The 18,136-nt window shown below is 41.8% G+C and overlaps 1 protein-coding gene and 1 long non-coding RNA gene across 2 annotated transcripts; both read right to left on the bottom strand.

Annotated features, from left to right (window-relative positions):
• Positions 1–231: 231 nt before the first annotated feature.
• LOC130387638 (holocytochrome c-type synthase) lies at positions 232–4,432 on the bottom strand. Its single transcript, XM_056596830.1, has 8 exons — positions 4,177–4,432; positions 3,393–3,491; positions 2,968–3,083; positions 2,481–2,591; positions 2,028–2,176; positions 1,288–1,407; positions 927–1,013; positions 232–433 (listed from the first exon to the last, which is right to left on the bottom strand). The coding sequence occupies exons 2-8, from the start codon at positions 3,484–3,486 to the stop codon at positions 232–234; spliced, it is 879 nt and encodes a 292-aa protein (XP_056452805.1). The 5' UTR covers positions 3,487–3,491; positions 4,177–4,432.
• Positions 4,433–4,795: 363 nt separating this feature from the next.
• LOC130387655 (uncharacterized) lies at positions 4,796–11,954 on the bottom strand. Its single transcript, XR_008896335.1, has 4 exons — positions 11,658–11,954; positions 11,367–11,423; positions 5,059–5,153; positions 4,796–4,975 (listed from the first exon to the last, which is right to left on the bottom strand). It is a non-coding gene; the product is annotated as an uncharacterized LOC130387655 (long non-coding RNA).
• Between the last annotated feature and the right edge of the window lie 6,182 nt (positions 11,955–18,136).

Below are 18,136 nucleotides of genomic sequence, written 5' to 3'. Positions count from 1 at the left end.
TGTTAACTTTTTACAGTTTGGCATCACCAAACTGGGAGTTAGGTGATGCCATTATAATGTATAGCTGCACCAGGAATCAATTACAGTAATTAGACATCGGTCAATCTGGCACTATACCAGCAGCCAGGAACATACAACATTCAAGTACACCTTTATTTTGTGAAGTGGTAATGGATCAATGAATGGGTTAAAACGAATGAGACGGATGAGACGGGAAGGACCGGAGCCGGCTCAATGGGTCCAGCGCCACCAAGTGACCCTCATGCGGTCCCAGACGGCGCCCAGTGAGTCCAGGGCGGGCCTGACGTCCAGGATGGTGTCGCCCTGTTTCCCCTGGGCCACTGCGCTGGCGTCGTAGTAGTCGATGACGTAGCGCACCTCGGTGCCACAGCGGTCCACCACCCAGTCGTGTCTGTCGAAGGGGAGCTCGTAGCTGGGGGACAGGATAGGGGACAGGATAGGACACACGGTTAAAGACACAGACACGCACACAGAGACACAGACACACACAGACAGATAGAGATACAGACACGCACAGACACACACAGAGACAGACACACACAGAGACAGACACACACAGAGACAGACAGACGGACACAGACACACACACACACACACACACACACGTTTAGACATAAAACTATGTTTAGTAGTTTTATGTCATTAAATATTCAGCCGGTCATCCTGATATTTCTTATAACTTACTGAGCAGCGGGTACATGCTAATTAACTACCAGACAATACTTATCTTTGTATTGCTTTTAGTAATTACTTCATTACTTGGCCGATATTTGATTGCTTACTTTCGACCTTTAGAATATTGAACGAACCTTTCGTAAAGACCCTCTGGGATTCATGATGTCATTCTTACATGAATCTACATCATATATTTTATATTTGTATTCCTGCCCGCGCCCCACACTCACCCCATCCAGTTCCTGAGTCTAGCCCGGGGCGTCAGATCCTTGGCCTTCCCTCCAAAGCGCACCAAAGAAGGCCCACAAGGGCACTCCCTGCAGACGCAAACGTTACCAAGGGGTCAGAGTCCACCGTGACGCAGAGACGGACACACATCAGATTCTGTGGAAGTCGTTGACTCCAAATTACTGGTCTTTGTGGTCATGCACGGGAACGGGAAACTGTGTTTCCACACTCTAACCACAGGTTGACGTGAATCATCAAGAATTTGGTTTACATTCGAGACGAAATTTTGTTCCTAGCAGAATACGATGCCTACGTGACGGTGATGATATTGGTTGTGTGTTGGGCGGCGCAGAGTGAACACACTTCTTGTGGAGAGCTTCCCATCTCAGGATCTCGTGCCAGGCCGCCTCATTGTTGTGGTTGTGTATTTTGATGATGTTGTCCATGTCCCTCTGCTTAATGTCCTCCTCCTTCCACCGCCACCTGCAGCCAGCGGACAGTCACACACATCATAGAATCAGACGCTTTCACCCCATCCCGTCGTGATATTTACCCAATGGTTGATGGTGATCAATCAAGAGTTCTCTTATCTTATTCATGACATAAGGTAAGAGAACATATCATACACCAATGCAGAGATCACCTTCATAGGGGGACCTATTTGATTTCCAGATCCCAGGTTAAATAATCCAACTGATTGTTTATTTGGTGATATATATTTTGGAGCCTACCATAATGTTTGGTGATCTATATTATTGAGCCTATCATGTTGTTTGGTTGTGTATATTTTGGAGCGTACCATGTTGTTTGGTTGTGTATATTTTGGGTCCTACCATGTTGTATGGTGATGTATATTTTGGGGCTACTATGATGTTTGGTGATATATATTTTGGAGCCTACCATGTTGTTTGGTGATGTTTATTTTGGAGCCTACCATGTTGTTTGGTGATGTTTATTTTGGAGCCTACCATGTTGTTTGTTGATGTATATTTTGTGGCTACCATGTTGTTTGGTGATGTATATTTTGGGGCTACCATGTTGTTTGTTGATGTATATTTTGGGGCTACCATGTTGTTTGGCATGCAGTCGACTCCTCTACTCACCCTTTCCTCAGCATAGCGTTCCAAAACATCTGCTCAGAGGGGTACACCCACTTCTGGTCGGAGCCCGCCCTCGGTATCCCAGACTCCTCTCTGTTCACAGACAAGGAGAAGGGCTGTCCGGCCGACGGCTGCTGATTGGGCGGTGGCATCTGAAGGGGCGGGACACTGAGGAATCAGCTCAAACATCACTGGGTAATGTCTGAGTCACTCAACCGGGTGCTTGTTGTCTTTTGACAGCAGACGATCACAAGAGGTAGCAGGAGAAACAGATCATCCCCATTGAGCTTTCTATTGTTTTATCGATTTCATTGTAAATCGCAAACAGATATGCTTCAATGCTCAAACTAAGTGTGTGTGTGTGTGTGTGTGTGTGTGTGTGTGTGTGTGTGTGTGTGTGTGTGTGTGTGTGTGTGTGTGTGTGTGTGTGTGTGTGTGTGTGTGTGTGTGTGTTACCATGTTGGCAGGGTTGATGTCCGGGGCAGGGAACTTGTCTCTGTTTGCAGCCTTCATGGGACACTCTACGAACTCATAGGCCCTCTCTTGGTGTGCAGGAAGTGATGAGGTCTGAAACCAATTAGAGGGAAATTACAAAGGGTTGGATTGGCCAGCGTCGTGTGAGAGCGAAGACACCGTGCTCAGTCAATGGGCAGCGACGATCCCGTTGGGTGGGACCCTTTGCAGTCCTAAAATGAGGCATCGTCAACATGGTTTATTTTTGGTTGACCAAGAAATACAACCGACAATAGGTTTTGTAATACGTCTAGTAAAAGTCAAATAAATCTTTATTTCCCCGAGAAGTAGAAGAATCCCAGAGAAGAACCTTTCAATGGGATTACAAGACCTGTATAGGCCCCCCTGATCTCTTTCAAGGAAGTGTTAGAGAAAGATAACGTATAAAAAAGCAGGTTACTGGTGATCGAAAAGTCTTCATAGCACTTACACTGGGGGGGGGCGCAGCCGTTGGTTGGTGCATGGGGCACTCTGATGCCGTTGGTTGGTGCATGGGGCACTCTGATGCTTTTGGTTGGTGCATGGGGCATTCCGACGGAGGGGGACCTGGCAGTTCAAACAGACACCGGTGAGACATGTCAGCTAGCAACTATCGCAGCGACTAGCAGTTAGCACCGAGGCAAGACTTACCACCACAAGGCCTAGAACAAAACATAGGTCTAAGGAACTTTAATTAGATATTGCCAAAACAATATAATAATAATAACAATAATAATAATAATAGATCGGTTTTTTAAAGCGCTTTTCGCGGTGCTCAAAGACGTTTTATCAAGAAGGAACACATACAGACAGTACAAACACTCAAAAATAATCAAAAATAATAATAATAATATGAATCAAAGAGAAGAGCTTTACTCATAGTTGGGGCTTCCTGGGTCTTGTGGGGACATCCTTGGGGTGGGGCCAGGAGGAGTCCCTCTGCAGCCACGGTGGGGAACGGAGCTGCCATGACATCTTATTAAATTAAAAGAAATGTTAGAAATGTGAAACAACTGTTGTGTAGCAAGACCCCATGAGGTGTGTCAACTTTATACTCTGAATGCGAGTCTCATGCCATAAAAAAAACATGCCACTCTCGATTTATTCAGATGTTTTATTGGCACATATTAGGCCCTCCAGGGTACAGTGACAGTCAGACGTCAGGGGTTTGAATAAGAGTTGGACTGATTCATCCCATTGGACTGCATTCCAAGATAAAGTCAGCATTCTGAGAAAGTCGACAGATATAATGAGAACACATGGTCTCTTTGCATCCTCAAAGATTTATAAATGGGGACAAATGACGCAGGAACATCAAACGTATATTCCCTATTGACATTCAGATCCCGTCAAGAGTGGAAGTCACTTACACAACTAAAAGCTACACACCACTAACGTTAGTGGTGGCTAGCAAGGCTATCTTCTTCTGTTGCCAGATACAAAACATTGGAGAATAATTGGGGTATATATGAAGTTATGACGTATGCATGGTTTTATAATTTGGAAAATATAAGTAGCTTTGGAAGGAGTCTATACCAAATTATCTATTCTAGACAATGCATAACAAAGCCGACAGACAACTAGTTCGCGGGCTGTTCCCCGTAAATATTGGGAAGTGACTCAATGCAAAGCAATACAATAATAAACTCTGTCATCTCACCTATCTCATGCAGTGTTTACTGTATGTAACAGTACCGATGGTTCTGCTCCAACAGCCCAATGTCAAATTGGTAAGCAAAACGCCGGCCGTACCCACAATGCAACGCGGGTTTGAAGTACCGTAATTACTGTAGTGTACTATTTTTAGGCCCCTTTTCCCCTTTTCCCAATAGTATCCAGCTGCAGCCCAGGAGGACAACACCTGGCGTGACAGAACACGGCAGGACGGAAGTTACCTCCGATTATTTATTATTATTATATTATTTAGACAAATAAACTTATTTATCGCTTGAATTAACATAAAGAAATAAAAAAAATATTTCGACACGTAGTAACCATTTTTATAGCTTAAAAAAGTTTTTTTTAACGTTATTTAGACAAATACCTCAGGATTTTTTCTTTGCATTCTTAAACTTGAGACCAAAAAACTAACATAATAAAACAATAGTATGACATGTCAGTAAGCATTTTTATTAGCTTAATTTTTTTTAACGTTATTTAGACAAATAAACTAATTTAGTGTGCAGACAATTATTTAATGGAATTGGGGGAATTATACACTTTACTCATTAAGTAATTGATCATTAGCATTAAGTAATTAGAATTAAGTAATTGTTTTAATATGTCTAATAGAATCAAATTTAATTTTTTGTTAAGTCATAATTTAGTCATCATAATTTGATATAAATATACATTGAAGAATAACCACACCAAAGTTTCCTCACAATTTATTTAACAAATAATGTACAGAATCTTAAGGATATAGCTTCTTCATGCTGACTGCCATCAGCTCCAACTCACTGTCAAAAGAATCAAACAGTCAAATCAATATTAAGCCTATACAATATATTATTTGTTTTCTGTCACTGGAAACGTCATTCACTTCTCTTTTTTCGCTTCAGTCTGAAGACTGGTGGAAGTAGTCCAGCCGCCATTTGTTTGGCCTCCTCCATGAAGTGTGGGAACCTTCTGCCGTGCCTGTATAAATAAAGAGAAATGATTGTGATTGACCTAAACGTGTTAATTAAACGTTTGTCTTTGGTAAACTTAAACATAGTGATATATGCCATTAAACCAGTGTTGGTAAAGTAAACTTTTTGAAAATAAACATTACTTTTGGAAATGAGTTGTGGTTCTTATTCCAGCATGACAGAAGGTGTGGCATACAGAAAACTAAAGTAGCAGAGGAGTGACCTTATAGGGTATGCTTTGGCCTCAGACAGGCCAAAGTATTTGCACATCACAACACCTCTGTTTTGCACCACTGGTGCACAACTGTCTTTTATTGCACTTATTTATTGTATATTAAATTATGCCATAAGAGGGAGGTCAGTTCTGGGAACCGACCAACCGGTTGTATATTTTGAATGCATGCGTTTATAACAGATGTGCTTTGTTTGTTAAAGCCTTTATATATCTAACCAAATTGTGTTATTCTCCTTCAGATTTTCATATGAAATTTGGGGATTTTTATAAAGCTGTGTTTTACTTTTTAATATTGCAAATATTTCTCTACTACCATTGGGCTTATTGAGTATGCCAACTGTCAAAAATTCCATGTATTATGCATTTTTCCCACTTCACGGCTGGAACGCTGTGTTACTTATTCAGATGTAACCAACATTCGTACATTCCACTCGCCCCCAGACCTTGAGAGGGGAAGCGTGTGCGAGGACAGATTCATCCCAGCCCAACTATACGGCAAACCTGGATGTAACCCAACTGGGGACAATCTGGCTCGTTAAGCCTGGAGGTGTATATCCCCTCACGAAACACATGGCCGGTAGAGAGCAACCGAACTGAGGTCTCAAACTGTGCGCTTTTAGTGTGGGAAGAAACGTAGAGATTGGAGAAAAAATTAGCAAAACCGACAAAGTGAAACCGTGGAAGGATGCACGGATTGCCCCTTCCCATCCCCTTCTGCGGCGCATTCCCTTGCCTGTGTGTGCGGGCCCGAGGTGGTTCTTCCCCCCTGTTAGTTCCTGTGTCAAGAACCCTCAATCAAATTAAACCACATTGGCTTGTGCACCGTAATCCTGCCTTTCAGTCATTCATCTCATGGTTAACTGCCACAGTATAAATTAATAATGAATTCATCGACTGCTTTCAGGGCACAAGAGCTGTCGGCCAAATAAAACATTGTTGTTTTGTTTCGTAACAGCTGCTGCAACAGCTACTCTTTTTTTTTTTGTGTGTCCATACATTCAAAGGTTATAATTTTCCCCAATACAAAGACGATACTTTCCGCACTTAAAGACATCAACTGCAATGCCCTTCAGAAAATAATTAACATTAAATAAATAATAAATAAGACAATTTACAAACTACTGTATTTTTGTTGTTTTTCCAAAATGTTCTAATTGATTCACCATCCCCATGCATGAACCGGATGTGAAAACAGACCCCTGGCATAACATGTGCCGTCTAGAAACACTTCAGTAGAACACTGTCCAACACTAGCAATGCAGACATGAAAGATGTCTTTCATGCAATGTTTTCATCTAGCCTCTGATAAACGTATAAATCAAAAGTAAGCGATGAATCTGACAGAATTTTCTCAGTTCTGTTTGAAACTGAACCCAGGGGGAAAAGTTCTACAGAACGTTGTTTTTGTAGTTTTGTAACAGATGTCTGATGTTTGAGTTGGAAGAGGAGCATATTTGTAGTCCCATTAAGCTGTCATAACAGCCCTGCTGCCCGGGGACACGGTTATTCTCAAGAGGGCACCAGGTCAAACTACGAGATGTATTTTGCTGTTCCTTCATCAGAATATAAGATTCCAAGTACAGTAGATAGATTCTAATGTATAGATTATCCTCTCGATGCCCAAATAAACTTGAAACCTTCTGCAGCGTATATTAGTTGGACATTGTATCCACAATTTATTCAAAGTCCACAAGCTAAAAAAAATGTAAACACTCTAACCACTTGCCTTGATAGTCTAACCTGTAGCGTTTCTTTCATGTTTTCAAATAAGATAACAAGTTACAATATGAACCTCCCAGATGTTCCGGAGTGCAACATTCCAGTAATGTTGCACTCCGGCGCGGTTGAATTACAACAGTTGTTGCAGTGTCTTCATATTCCGAATCATATTCCAGATACAACATGTATAAGGTATCTGTGTATAAACGACAGCCATGGATGGCGGATGCCGGAAACTTCTGGCAAAACCTCTGTTGTTGCTTTGATTCGTGCTGTCCATATAAAGTTACCCACAGTCTGTTTAACTTGGAGCAGAATGAATAACCCAACGCAGTAGGATGTGGTTGCTCATCCCCCCGCTGGAACCTAGGAAACATTCACAGATCAAATCTTTGTTTGACCCAAAAACAAGGCAAGAGGGGCACACAGTTATTGTAAAAATTAAACTATTGCCTCTATATTAGGGGTTCAAAACACATCAACATTGGATAATTTGAACTAATTAATACAAATGTTTGTTTCATATGCATTGTGAACATCTGTTGTTTTTGAAACCCCCCTCCGAATGGGGTTGTTGTTATAGTGTTAATCTTGTGGCTTCATTTTAGGGTCTGGGTATTCTTTAGGAGTTGTATGCCTTGCATGCTTTGCTCCGGTTTATAAGGGCTAAGGAATGCAACTCCTGTCAGCAGTGTTGGGGGGTGAGGGGGAGGGGCGGTAGGTTAAATAAACATTAAGAGGTGAGACACAAGTTGACAGAATCTGCTTAGATCTCAGGGGAATTAAGAGAATTCACTGATAAAGATATGAATGGTGCAGAATGAGGAGGCTGTTGAAAGGGCAATAGTGTAGAAGCAAACCATCTGTGTGATTCTCTATAGCTCGCAATTCAATTTGACACAAATGAACCATTCATATAATCAAATCTGATCTCCCTCTCTCTCCCTCCATTCAGACCCCAGTAATGTTTGGAGAGGACCCTACAGCCTGGGTCCCCTCAACTTTCCAGCCCCGGTCTGAGTTCCTACTCAGATATCCCTGAAAAAGGCTTGATCCAATGCAGTGACAATAAAGTGATACCGTTTCTTAATTCTCTTCAAATCTATTATTGCGACCACATTGTGATTTTGTATTTGAACCAACATTACAGGCCTACAATTGTCCCTGTGTCCGTTATGCTTTCTTCTGCAGCCTCCACAGCGGCAAATATGGCTACTGGAGGAGGAACACGCTTACATCGAAACATAACGTAAGTTAGTACGTAATGTTAGTACGATGTAACGTAATCCAGGGCTCGCAGAGCCTGGAGACCATCCTGATCACACAACCTCACATTCTGTTTCCATACAAGAATCGGTCTGAACCTCCAACCGCCCCCATCGATTTCCTGATATCGAGATGTAATCTTGGCCAATCAGGGACTTTGTCATAGTTGATGGCGCAAAGGTGTTAGCAGGCCGGCGCTGGCAAAACAACAATGGCGTCTCCCAAAGCAAAGAGCGGTAAACAAGAACACGTTAATAGCAGAAATAGCAGCAATAGACTCAATAGCAACTATTCATCAAGAACAAGACCATACACTAGTTGTGTTTTTCCCCGTTCTTCTTGATCCCGCATGTATCCACTAAACAGCACCGGGGTGGGGTCACATGTTTTGTTTCACTGATTGGCTGAAGGAATTTGTCTGTCGTGGAAAGTCCTCCCGCCCACTGAAATCAATGTGGGCGGGTAGAGGTAGAGGTAGACACGGTGTAGCGTGACAGAATGTGAGGTCACGTGATCAGCACGGTTTGCAGGCTTGGGTTCACAGAAACGTTCAGCGTCAATGAATCCTTCTGGCGACTATGGTTGGATCTCAGCCCCTGTCCCTCTTCAGCTTGTACAGGAACCGGCAGGATTAGTTCCAGGTTTAGATTTGGGCCCTTCTCCCTCCATGGTCAATAATTAAATGTTTCCACCCAAATTTGCGTAGACATGAAGGTGTTTTAAATGATGGAAAACTGACAAAAAATAGTAGATTTATTCCTTTTCGATCGCCAGTAGACCCTTTCTGTTTCTGTTTGACCAACTTCCAGAACTTCCAAAGCACCCGAAAAGAGGTCTGATCATATGATGAATACCCTCGACTACTGCAGTTATTTTTCCCAGGAACGATTGTGACCTTTTCCACTTAAGACAAAAGCCAGATGTTGGTGTGGGTGTGAACGTCTTTTTGGTCTAGTGGGAAAGAAGCTTAATAAACCTGGCTCACGAATCAGACTTTAGATCAACATCTAAAGTCTGATTTTACAACCTCAAATCTGTGTGAAAAGGGGCATTTCCCTTTATTTTGCTTCCAATCTGTTTCGAACCAATCATGCTCCTTGGGGAAGGGCTTTCTAGGGATTGCGTTTGTCTCGACTGTAATCAACCTGAGCAGTTGAACCACAGTAAACGTGAAATGGCTGACCTCCGATAGAAAGGGACTAAAACGATTAAAGCCATGACAGTATAATCGATAAGCATACAACCTTTGGGTTGTATGCTTATCGATTATACTGTCATGGCTTTAATCGTTCAACAAAGAAAATTAACAAATTAATACCACGCAAAAACTTTGAAAGCAACCAGAATACATTTTCGTGGTCAAGAGTGGTCAAGCAAAACCTACATTTCATATCGGCAAAAAAGATACAATTATAATTATTCATCATTATTAATATTATTTTCCAATGTAGTTAAAAAAAGCAGAAGAAGTAAGTTGAATTGACGATAAAAATCTCTTCATAACATTCTAAGCATGGCCTGAACTGGATTGCTACGGAGCTCCCCAAGATGAAAAAAAAATGATTTGCTTTGCGAGATCTCGCAAAAGACTGCGAGATATCGCAAACCAACTTCCGGGTCAGAATTTAACTTCCGGGTCAGAGGAAAACCTAACAACCACAACGATGGAATTCGGGAGATTCATCGATGTTTATTTTGAGCTTGGCCTCAAATATTCGGACATCACATCCAAGGCTTACTCTGACCTGTCGGTCCTGGTTGATTTTATTAGCCACCAACTGCAGTACTCTGGACAGCTTCACGGGTACCGATGGATGTACGCTAAATGCAGGGAGCATGGACTGCGTGTGAGGAAAGAGGATGTGCGGTTGTTGTTGAAAGAGCTCGATCCCAGAGGAGTGTCACGAAGGCTAGCGAGACGTCTCAGACGACGAAACTACTTCTCTAAAGGGCCGAACTTCATATGGCACATTGACACACACACACACACACACACACACACACACACACACACACACACACACACACACACACACACACACACACACACACACACACACACACACACACACACACACACACACACACACACACACGTACACACACTAAAGCTAGGTTAACTTGAGCTTGAAAAGCTTATTGCTTTTGTATAAAGATCCATTTACTAGCAGTAGTGTTTACAATGGTAATAAGGTAAGGGATAATGCTAGAAATAAAGACCTTCAAGCTGAACTCCCTCTTCAGCTTGTCTGCCTTTATTTCTAGCAAGTGACCCGTTCGCTATACATTATCCCGCTTATTACATGTCATGGCTACTACAAAAATTAATGCAATTTATTGAAGCAACATGACAGAGATAAAACACACATAGCCCCTCATAAAGAAAACTAAAAGATATCTGAAGCTAATTTACAACATCTACAGCGTTGGACTAGCATAACTCAGAGCAGGGAACCTAGTCCAACTTCTGTTAAATTAAATTCCTGCCCACCTTGTCTCTTTGCATTCGCATGATGTCCTCTCTTGGGACCCCTCTGGACTGAAGGAAATGCTCTAAATCCTCCTCCATGATTATTTTCTGGTGTACAGTTTATCATAGATGAATAGATATGACTGTTGCATGGACCGTTGATGAGTGAGGGCTGCGGAAGTTGGTTTGCGATATCACGCAAAGAGTTTTGCGATAACTCGCCAAGTCTTTTGCGAGATCTCGCAAAGTATTTTGCGAGATATCGCAAACCATTTGCGAGATCTCGCAAACCATTATTTATTTATTTATTTTCAACCAATTATATTTTTTTCCTCCATGTCCCTTGGGGGGCTCCGTAGATTGCTGCCACTCCAAGATGGATCCTCGGTGAGTTTTTTTAGAACAAGAAATTGCCTTTTTCTTGCCCTAATGCCATAAAGGCAATGTTGCATTCAGAAAACATGACTTATGCACTATTTTTTCATAGCAGCCACTGAACTTGGTTTTAGTCTGAGATCGTTATCTCTTACCAGTTGCTTCACGCCCAGGTTGATGGTTCTTCCTTCATGCCTTGAAGATATGGTGGTCTGTTACAGAAGCAGATCATCAAACAGTCAAAACCATAACGTTTTGACTTTTTAAAGCCATTGCATTTTGTACAAGGAAATGTAAACAAAAATATAACATTTCAATTCGTTGAACCAAAGACAATTTTAAATAAAATAAGGCCCATGTTCACTAAGTCAGGCACAACAATTCAAGGTGCAGGTGTTACTCATATTCAAGTTGTCAAAATATGGACCAGAAGATTCAAGCCTTACAAATTCAAACTGCAGCAGAAGGGCATTCCACGATAGGCCTAATATCTCCTGATATCTCTGTAAGAAAACAGGAAAACCTGCTTAACTCCCTCCCTGTGCCGTGTAGGGAAGATGTGGTCTATGGGAGGACGCCTCCCCAAGTGGTTTGGCTATAGCCTTGTCGAAACCTCTGGACCTCTGGATCCGCGAATAAAGATAGCCTCGCATTTCAGTAGATGGGTTTTGTAATTGTGTGTCTCGGAATTAGCCTGTAAACACACGATTCAGTGACTCATGATCCAAGAGCAGACTGTTCTTGTTTGTGCAAGGTCTTGCAAGGACGCCGTAATGTCCTCGTTAAAATGGTTACCCCATCTTTTTCTGTAAGTGGTGTCAGAGTAACTGGTGTCATCAATGATTCACTACCTGCCAGACCATCTGACCAACAAATGGTACAGCGTCAACGTCTGTACGTCATCTAACGAGGTTAATCTGAGAAAATTCCTCAAAAAACCTGTCTGGAATTTCCCCCCCCCCCCGCCCCCTCTTCCAACACACACCCACACACACACACGCACACATGCGCACCACCTACACACACACACACACACACACACACACACACCAATATGCACTCCTTAGTGCATTCTTCATGTATCAATTTAACCAATGTTTGGTACACTGAACTTTAGTGACCTTGAGTGTCCCGAAAGAGGCCCAAACAACCACCACAATACGTTATGGCAGCTGGCAGTCATTAGCAATCCCTCCAGATGCTGTTACCATGTAAATAGGCCTTTAAACAGGCCTGAGACTGAAAGCCAGAGAGAAGTACAAGAGTTGCTGAGTCATGACTGAGCCAGAGTAAAAGTTGTGTTCTGTGGTTCGAGCTGAGAGAGCATGCCGGGTCTGCCGTATGGAAAGAGGCCCAGTGACCATAAAGACAATCAACTATTTTTTCTTATTTTTTTTGTTTTTGTTGATTTCAACATTGAGATCAGTTAATTCTACTTACCGACAGCACACGTTACAGTTTGAAGCATTCTGATTGGCTTAAGGTGTTCTCAGCTTCAGATTTGGCGGGATGGCTTCTTTAGTTTATTTTTTTTAATTTTTTAAAATGCTCAGTTTTACTTTCGCTTTTATAAATGTGTCTTAATTTTAGTAAGATCAACTATTTGTCAGGGCCGAGATTTATAAGGTCCTAAAAGACAGAACCCTCCACAAAAGACCAATTGTCTCTTAACGATAATAATATTGCTGTGAGCGACCTCACTTCGTAAACACAGGTTAGATCTTCTGAAAGACTTCCTCGTTAGACGCAAGCTAACATCAGGCCGTCTATCCGTCCGTCTGTCTGTCCGTCTGTCCGTCCGTCCGTCTGTCTGTCTGTCAGAGCTTATGACGTGTATTTTGGAATGTTTTGGATGGCCTCTAGATAATGTCTCTCCTAGGATGATTCCCCCCTTCCCCTTCTGCAGCCACCTCCCCTTCCACACACACACACACACACACACACACACACACACACACACACACACACACACACACACACACACACACACACACACACACACACACACACACACACACACACACACACACACACACACACACACGCACACGTACACACACACACGTACGCACAATAAAAGAGCTCCTTGGGGTAATACAATGGTATCTGATCCCACACGAGACCCAGACACTCAGTCAGACTGCAGAATTCCAACTCCAGATATCCTACTAGGGTATAGTTATTTCTGAAAGGACATGCCATGAGACTTTCATCTTATTTCTCTGTATATGTGTGCACATGCACGTGTTTGTATGTGGGTGTAGCCTTTCACTTGGTTCCATTACCTCATGGGAAGACATCATAAATTGAACCTCATTCAAACACAAGTTGTCTTGTGTTTGACTGCGGTCTGATTTATCATTTTTTTAATATATATATAATAATAATGTGTTATACTGTATAATATTTGTGTAATATTCAGTATCTGGCCAATGGTGGATGATCCTGTTTAGTATAGGCTGCTTATAGGCTGTGGAGCCCTTTGAGACTTGAGATTTGAGTACTTTCAGAAAAAGCCTATGACATAAATTCACACGAGTATCCATTATAGACAGCGTCTGCTTTGCCTCCACATGGAGTTCTATATTTCCTCTGCAGTATCGGAGCCTCAGGTGTGCAGAGCCCGACGGCCCTTTTTACAGGTCGTCAAGAGAGTAGACATTCTGTTTAACTTCCTTATTTTCCCATTGGGTCCGTTTTATTTAAGTTTGCATTTTTACTTGTGTAACGGTGTTTTTCTTGCTATGAAAAGGGTTATTTTCTACCATTATCTCCTCAGAGCTACATCAACTCTATTGAGAGAAACTCTAAAATGCCTCTAACCCATTTTCCTCAGCTTTTAGAGTTGTTTATCCTCATATAAGAGTCATTTATCAACTCTTTTCAGAGATATTTTTAATAATTATGCATTTCTTCAATTAACTGAAATAATTTACAAAACAAGATGTATACCCATGTCACACTTTATTTCTCAGGGATTCTTTTCATTATGGCAGTGAATTCACTTGTAATTACAAAAATAATAAATAATACAGAAACAATAAATAATACAATGAAAACAATAAAAATACAATAGAAATAATACAATAAAACAAAAAAATAAAAAAGAGGTTGCAACGACATAACAGGACGACTGAAAAAAGAGGAAGACAGAGATGAGAAGATGAAGACTGAGAGAAGAGATGAATAGACCTCTGCAGAATAAGCCCCGCCTCCGAGGCGCCTGGTGCCCTCGGTCGGACGTCTATTGGGAATAACACGGGGTTTAGAATGATCGCACATAACAGACTCTGTAGGTGACCAAGAGGTAAACGCTGAAGAAGGAAACTAGATGGAAAAAGTGTGTACTTCAAAACGTGAGCAGCCTTTATTTCTTCGTCACCTACAGAGTTTGTTATGCACGCTCATTCTAAAACGCCATGTTATTTCCCATATGCATTTGACCTCTGACTTATTCTACAGAGGTCTATTAGAGTAGTGAAGAGAATAAATATAAGAGGGAGAAATTACATGAAACAGTAAGGCACAATAAACTAATCTGTATCACCGCCATAAGACATCACTAGGCCTATAGGCTATCAAATATTCTGTGGTAAAAAAATACCTTTTATGTCTAAGACAAAGGGTGCCTCTGATGTATGCAATACCTTGGCTTGTATGCATGGACATGTTCATTTAAGCATATGGTTTCTAAAGCAGTTGTAATAAAAATAACTTGCTCATCTTTGATTAAAATTTAAATTTTCGACTTCAACACATATGGCCAAACCAGGCTGAAATACATTTCCACTGCATTTCAGCCATTTAACATCAAGAACCTTAGTCCAAACAGGCATTTTAAGGTTTTCAGAAACTTTAGTCCCAACTTCCATTTCATTCAAGGATTTCATTTTGCCTGGACCCTTTTTCATGTCATTTGGATCAAATGTTTGCCACAAGTAAGCCACGTGACACTGGTGTTTTTTTGCTAATGTCTTTGTAACGTTCTTGAAGCTTTTTAGCTGCCTTTTAAAGAAGTTGTGTTTTGCCTCGTATCTCATACACCAACTATGAATCAGTGGTCCAATTTTCTGCAGTTTCTGGCAATGACTTCAGCTGCGGTCAGGTGTCGGGAGGAGTAATGGCGGACAAACAAAACTTAACTTTTTAGAAAAGCTCCGCCTATTGATCACTCTGTGTACAACCGCTCTATAATTCTGCTCCCACTCAGACTCCAAATTGTACTCATCAAACTCAAAATAGTGCAAAAACGGCTCTTCTTGAGGAAAACACTTTTCACTCTGAGAAAATGGCTCAGCATTTTTTCCTGCGTGTGTGTGTGTGTGTGTGTGTGTGTGTGTGTGTGTGTGTGTGTGTGTGTGTGTGTGTGTGTGTGTGTGTGTGTGTGTGTGTGTGTGTGTGTGTGTGTGTGTGTGTGTGTGTGTGTGTGTGTGTGTGCGTGTGTGCGTGTGTGGGTATGTGGATAGGGATGTGTGAGTCCTAATAATATTGTATGCGTTGCTTCTTGCCATTCAACAGTTTATTTATTGCTAGAAATTTGCAGCATTTGATAAATGAGATAATCCCGTCTATCTGAAAATCCCATTCATCGGTTCCATGTGGGGCAATACCTGAAGAGGAAGTCAAAACGTTTATTATTAACCTTTGACCACTGACTCAAGGGTCTAACCCTAAAATCAGGCATATGGAACAATTCATGGACTCCAATCATCGTCCAACATAATTGACTCCAAAAAAAGGGCTTTCTTGAGTTTCTCCAGTCATTCCCCGAGACTTCCTGGAATGGAACTGCTTACAGAAGAGGTCTCACTCCCCTGCCTGAGACCTCACCCTCTTGGAATACCGCTGGGACCCATGAGGCAATACCCAGTCACTAGTTTTCTTCGAAAAGGAGATATATATACGTGTGTGTGTGTGTGTGTGTGTGTGTGTGTGTGTGTGTGTGTGTGCGTGTGTGTGTGTGTGTGTGTGTGTGTGTGTGTGTGTGTGTGTGTGTGTGTGTGTGTGTGTGTGTGTGTATGTGTGTGTGTGTGTGTGTGTGTGTGTGTGTGTGTGTGTGTGTGTGTGTGTGTGTGTGTGTGTGTGTGCATATGTACGTCTGTGTTTCTGTGTGTAGATGACAACTACACTAATACAAATACAAAATAAGAAGGAATTAGTCAAATGGAAAGTTTGCATGTTAAACAATCCATCTAATGCGCTCTTGTAAAACGATTAGGCCTACTTTTACAGAACATTTCCCTAACCAGTTGACATTGGCCAACATGTGAAAAAAGCTGTTGAATTTTTTGGCCTACATTTTCCAGACACTAATCTCTCTCGCTCCCACTCCAACATCTCCGACGGCTTTCCAGTCAATCTGGGTGGAGGTTCCCGTCAGAAAAGTTTGCATACTTCATCCAGTGTTGAAGAATACGAACCTCTAAATAGAATCGGAAAGGAGAAGAAATGTGACTTGAAACGGTGTTCAAACGCTTGTTTATCAATGTGTTTGCTGACATGGGAAGGCTGAACTTGAAGCCTGCGTGCCGCATGGTTATGACGGCTGTTAAATTAACGCAGATGCCTTGTGTATCGGACGCAGATGCTCACTGGGACAAAACAGCTCCCCGAACAGAGCAGTGTGTTCATTCGAGTGAACAGTTGTTTTGTGTGAACATGTCGTCATCATTAAACCAAATTGTGATCTGTAAATGTTGTCACAGTATATGTAACACCTTATGCATTGTTCACTATTACAATAACTGGTATACAATCACTGGCACATGGGGAATCCAAAAACATCTTCACAAACGTATGTAATGCATGTAATAATTAATTTCACAGATTAACCTAAAATAATGAATTCTGCCTTGCATTTAGGAGCTACTTTTGTGTGTTATTTTTACAATACAGCAACAGCATCAGTTCATGTCTGCAAAGCAACATACTAGCATTTTTTGCTATTACCGTACAGTAATGACACAATGAAATCACATTCTAGCAGGGTGTGGTGTTTACTGTAAGGGGGAGACACGAACATCAAGGCATTCTTAATATATTTCACAACAAATGTTCCCAAAATGGTTATATCTCTGTGGCAATGATCCAATAGGGAGCTAATCAAAGCATACCTGCTACATTTCAAATGGTTTCCCAATGTCAGAAACGAAATTGGATTTGTTTTCAAGGACAACATTGTATGCTCAGTTAACCATCGAGAAACTGGGGTGATTTAAACTGAGACGCTGTGTCTATTATCCATCGTCATGTCTCCCTTCCTCTCCTCTCTTCTCCTCTCCTCTCTCTATAGCCTTTGTCTCCTCTCCTATCCTCTCGCGCCTCCTCTCCTCATCTCACCCTTCCTTGCCTCATCTCTCTCCTCTGCTCCTTTCCTGTCTCTCCTCTTTCAGATCTATTCTACCAAACGCTCTATCTATTGTTCTCTCTATCTCTAATGTAACAAACAACACATAAATACTATATAGCAGACTGAAATAAAAGCAGTTAAGATAGAGAGAGAGAGAGAGAGAGAGAGAGAGAGAGAGAGAGAGAGAGAGAGAGAGAGAGAGAGAGAGAGAGAGACAGAGAGAGAGAGAGAGTGTGTGTGTGTGTGTGTGTGTGTGTGTGTGTGTGTGTGTGTGTGTGTGTGTGTGTGTGTGTGTGTGTGTGTGTGTGTGTGTGTGTGTGTGTGTGTGTGTGTGTGTGTGTGTGTGTGTGCGCGCGATTGCATGCGTGCATGCGTGAGTGACCGCACGCTTTTGAGTTATGAGTTATGAGTTATGAGTGAGTATGCTTCGTCAATCGTCATATTCTCCACCACAGTTATAACACGTAATAAGTTGACGAGGCACAAGAAGACACAGAGTTGTGCTCACTTCCAGAGTAGCTGTCTCAAGGGAGTCCAGTGGGTGGGATCACCGATTTCCAAATGACGAGGAGAAAA

The sequence above is a fragment of the Gadus chalcogrammus genome, chromosome 8 (genome assembly GCF_026213295.1).
Source record: "Gadus chalcogrammus isolate NIFS_2021 chromosome 8, NIFS_Gcha_1.0, whole genome shotgun sequence".
Taxonomy (NCBI): Eukaryota; Metazoa; Chordata; class Actinopteri; order Gadiformes; family Gadidae; genus Gadus; species Gadus chalcogrammus.
This window is presented reverse-complemented; position numbering and strand designations above follow the sequence as displayed.

What these genes read in the sequence shown, in the direction of transcription:
- LOC130387638 (XM_056596830.1), bottom strand. Translation starts at nt 3,486, where the DNA reads ATGGCAGCTCCGTTCCCCACCGTGGCTGCAGAGGGACTCCTCCTGGCC. An exon ending in AACGCTATGCTGAGGAAAGG is followed by an intron (nt 1,408 to 2,027) that starts GTGAGTAGAGGA and finishes CGCTGGCTGCAG; the next exon opens with GTGGCGGTGGAAGGAGGAGG. An exon ending in AGACTCAGGAACTGGATGGG is followed by an intron (nt 434 to 926) that starts GTGAGTGTGGGG and finishes CCTGTCCCCCAG; the next exon opens with CTACGAGCTCCCCTTCGACA.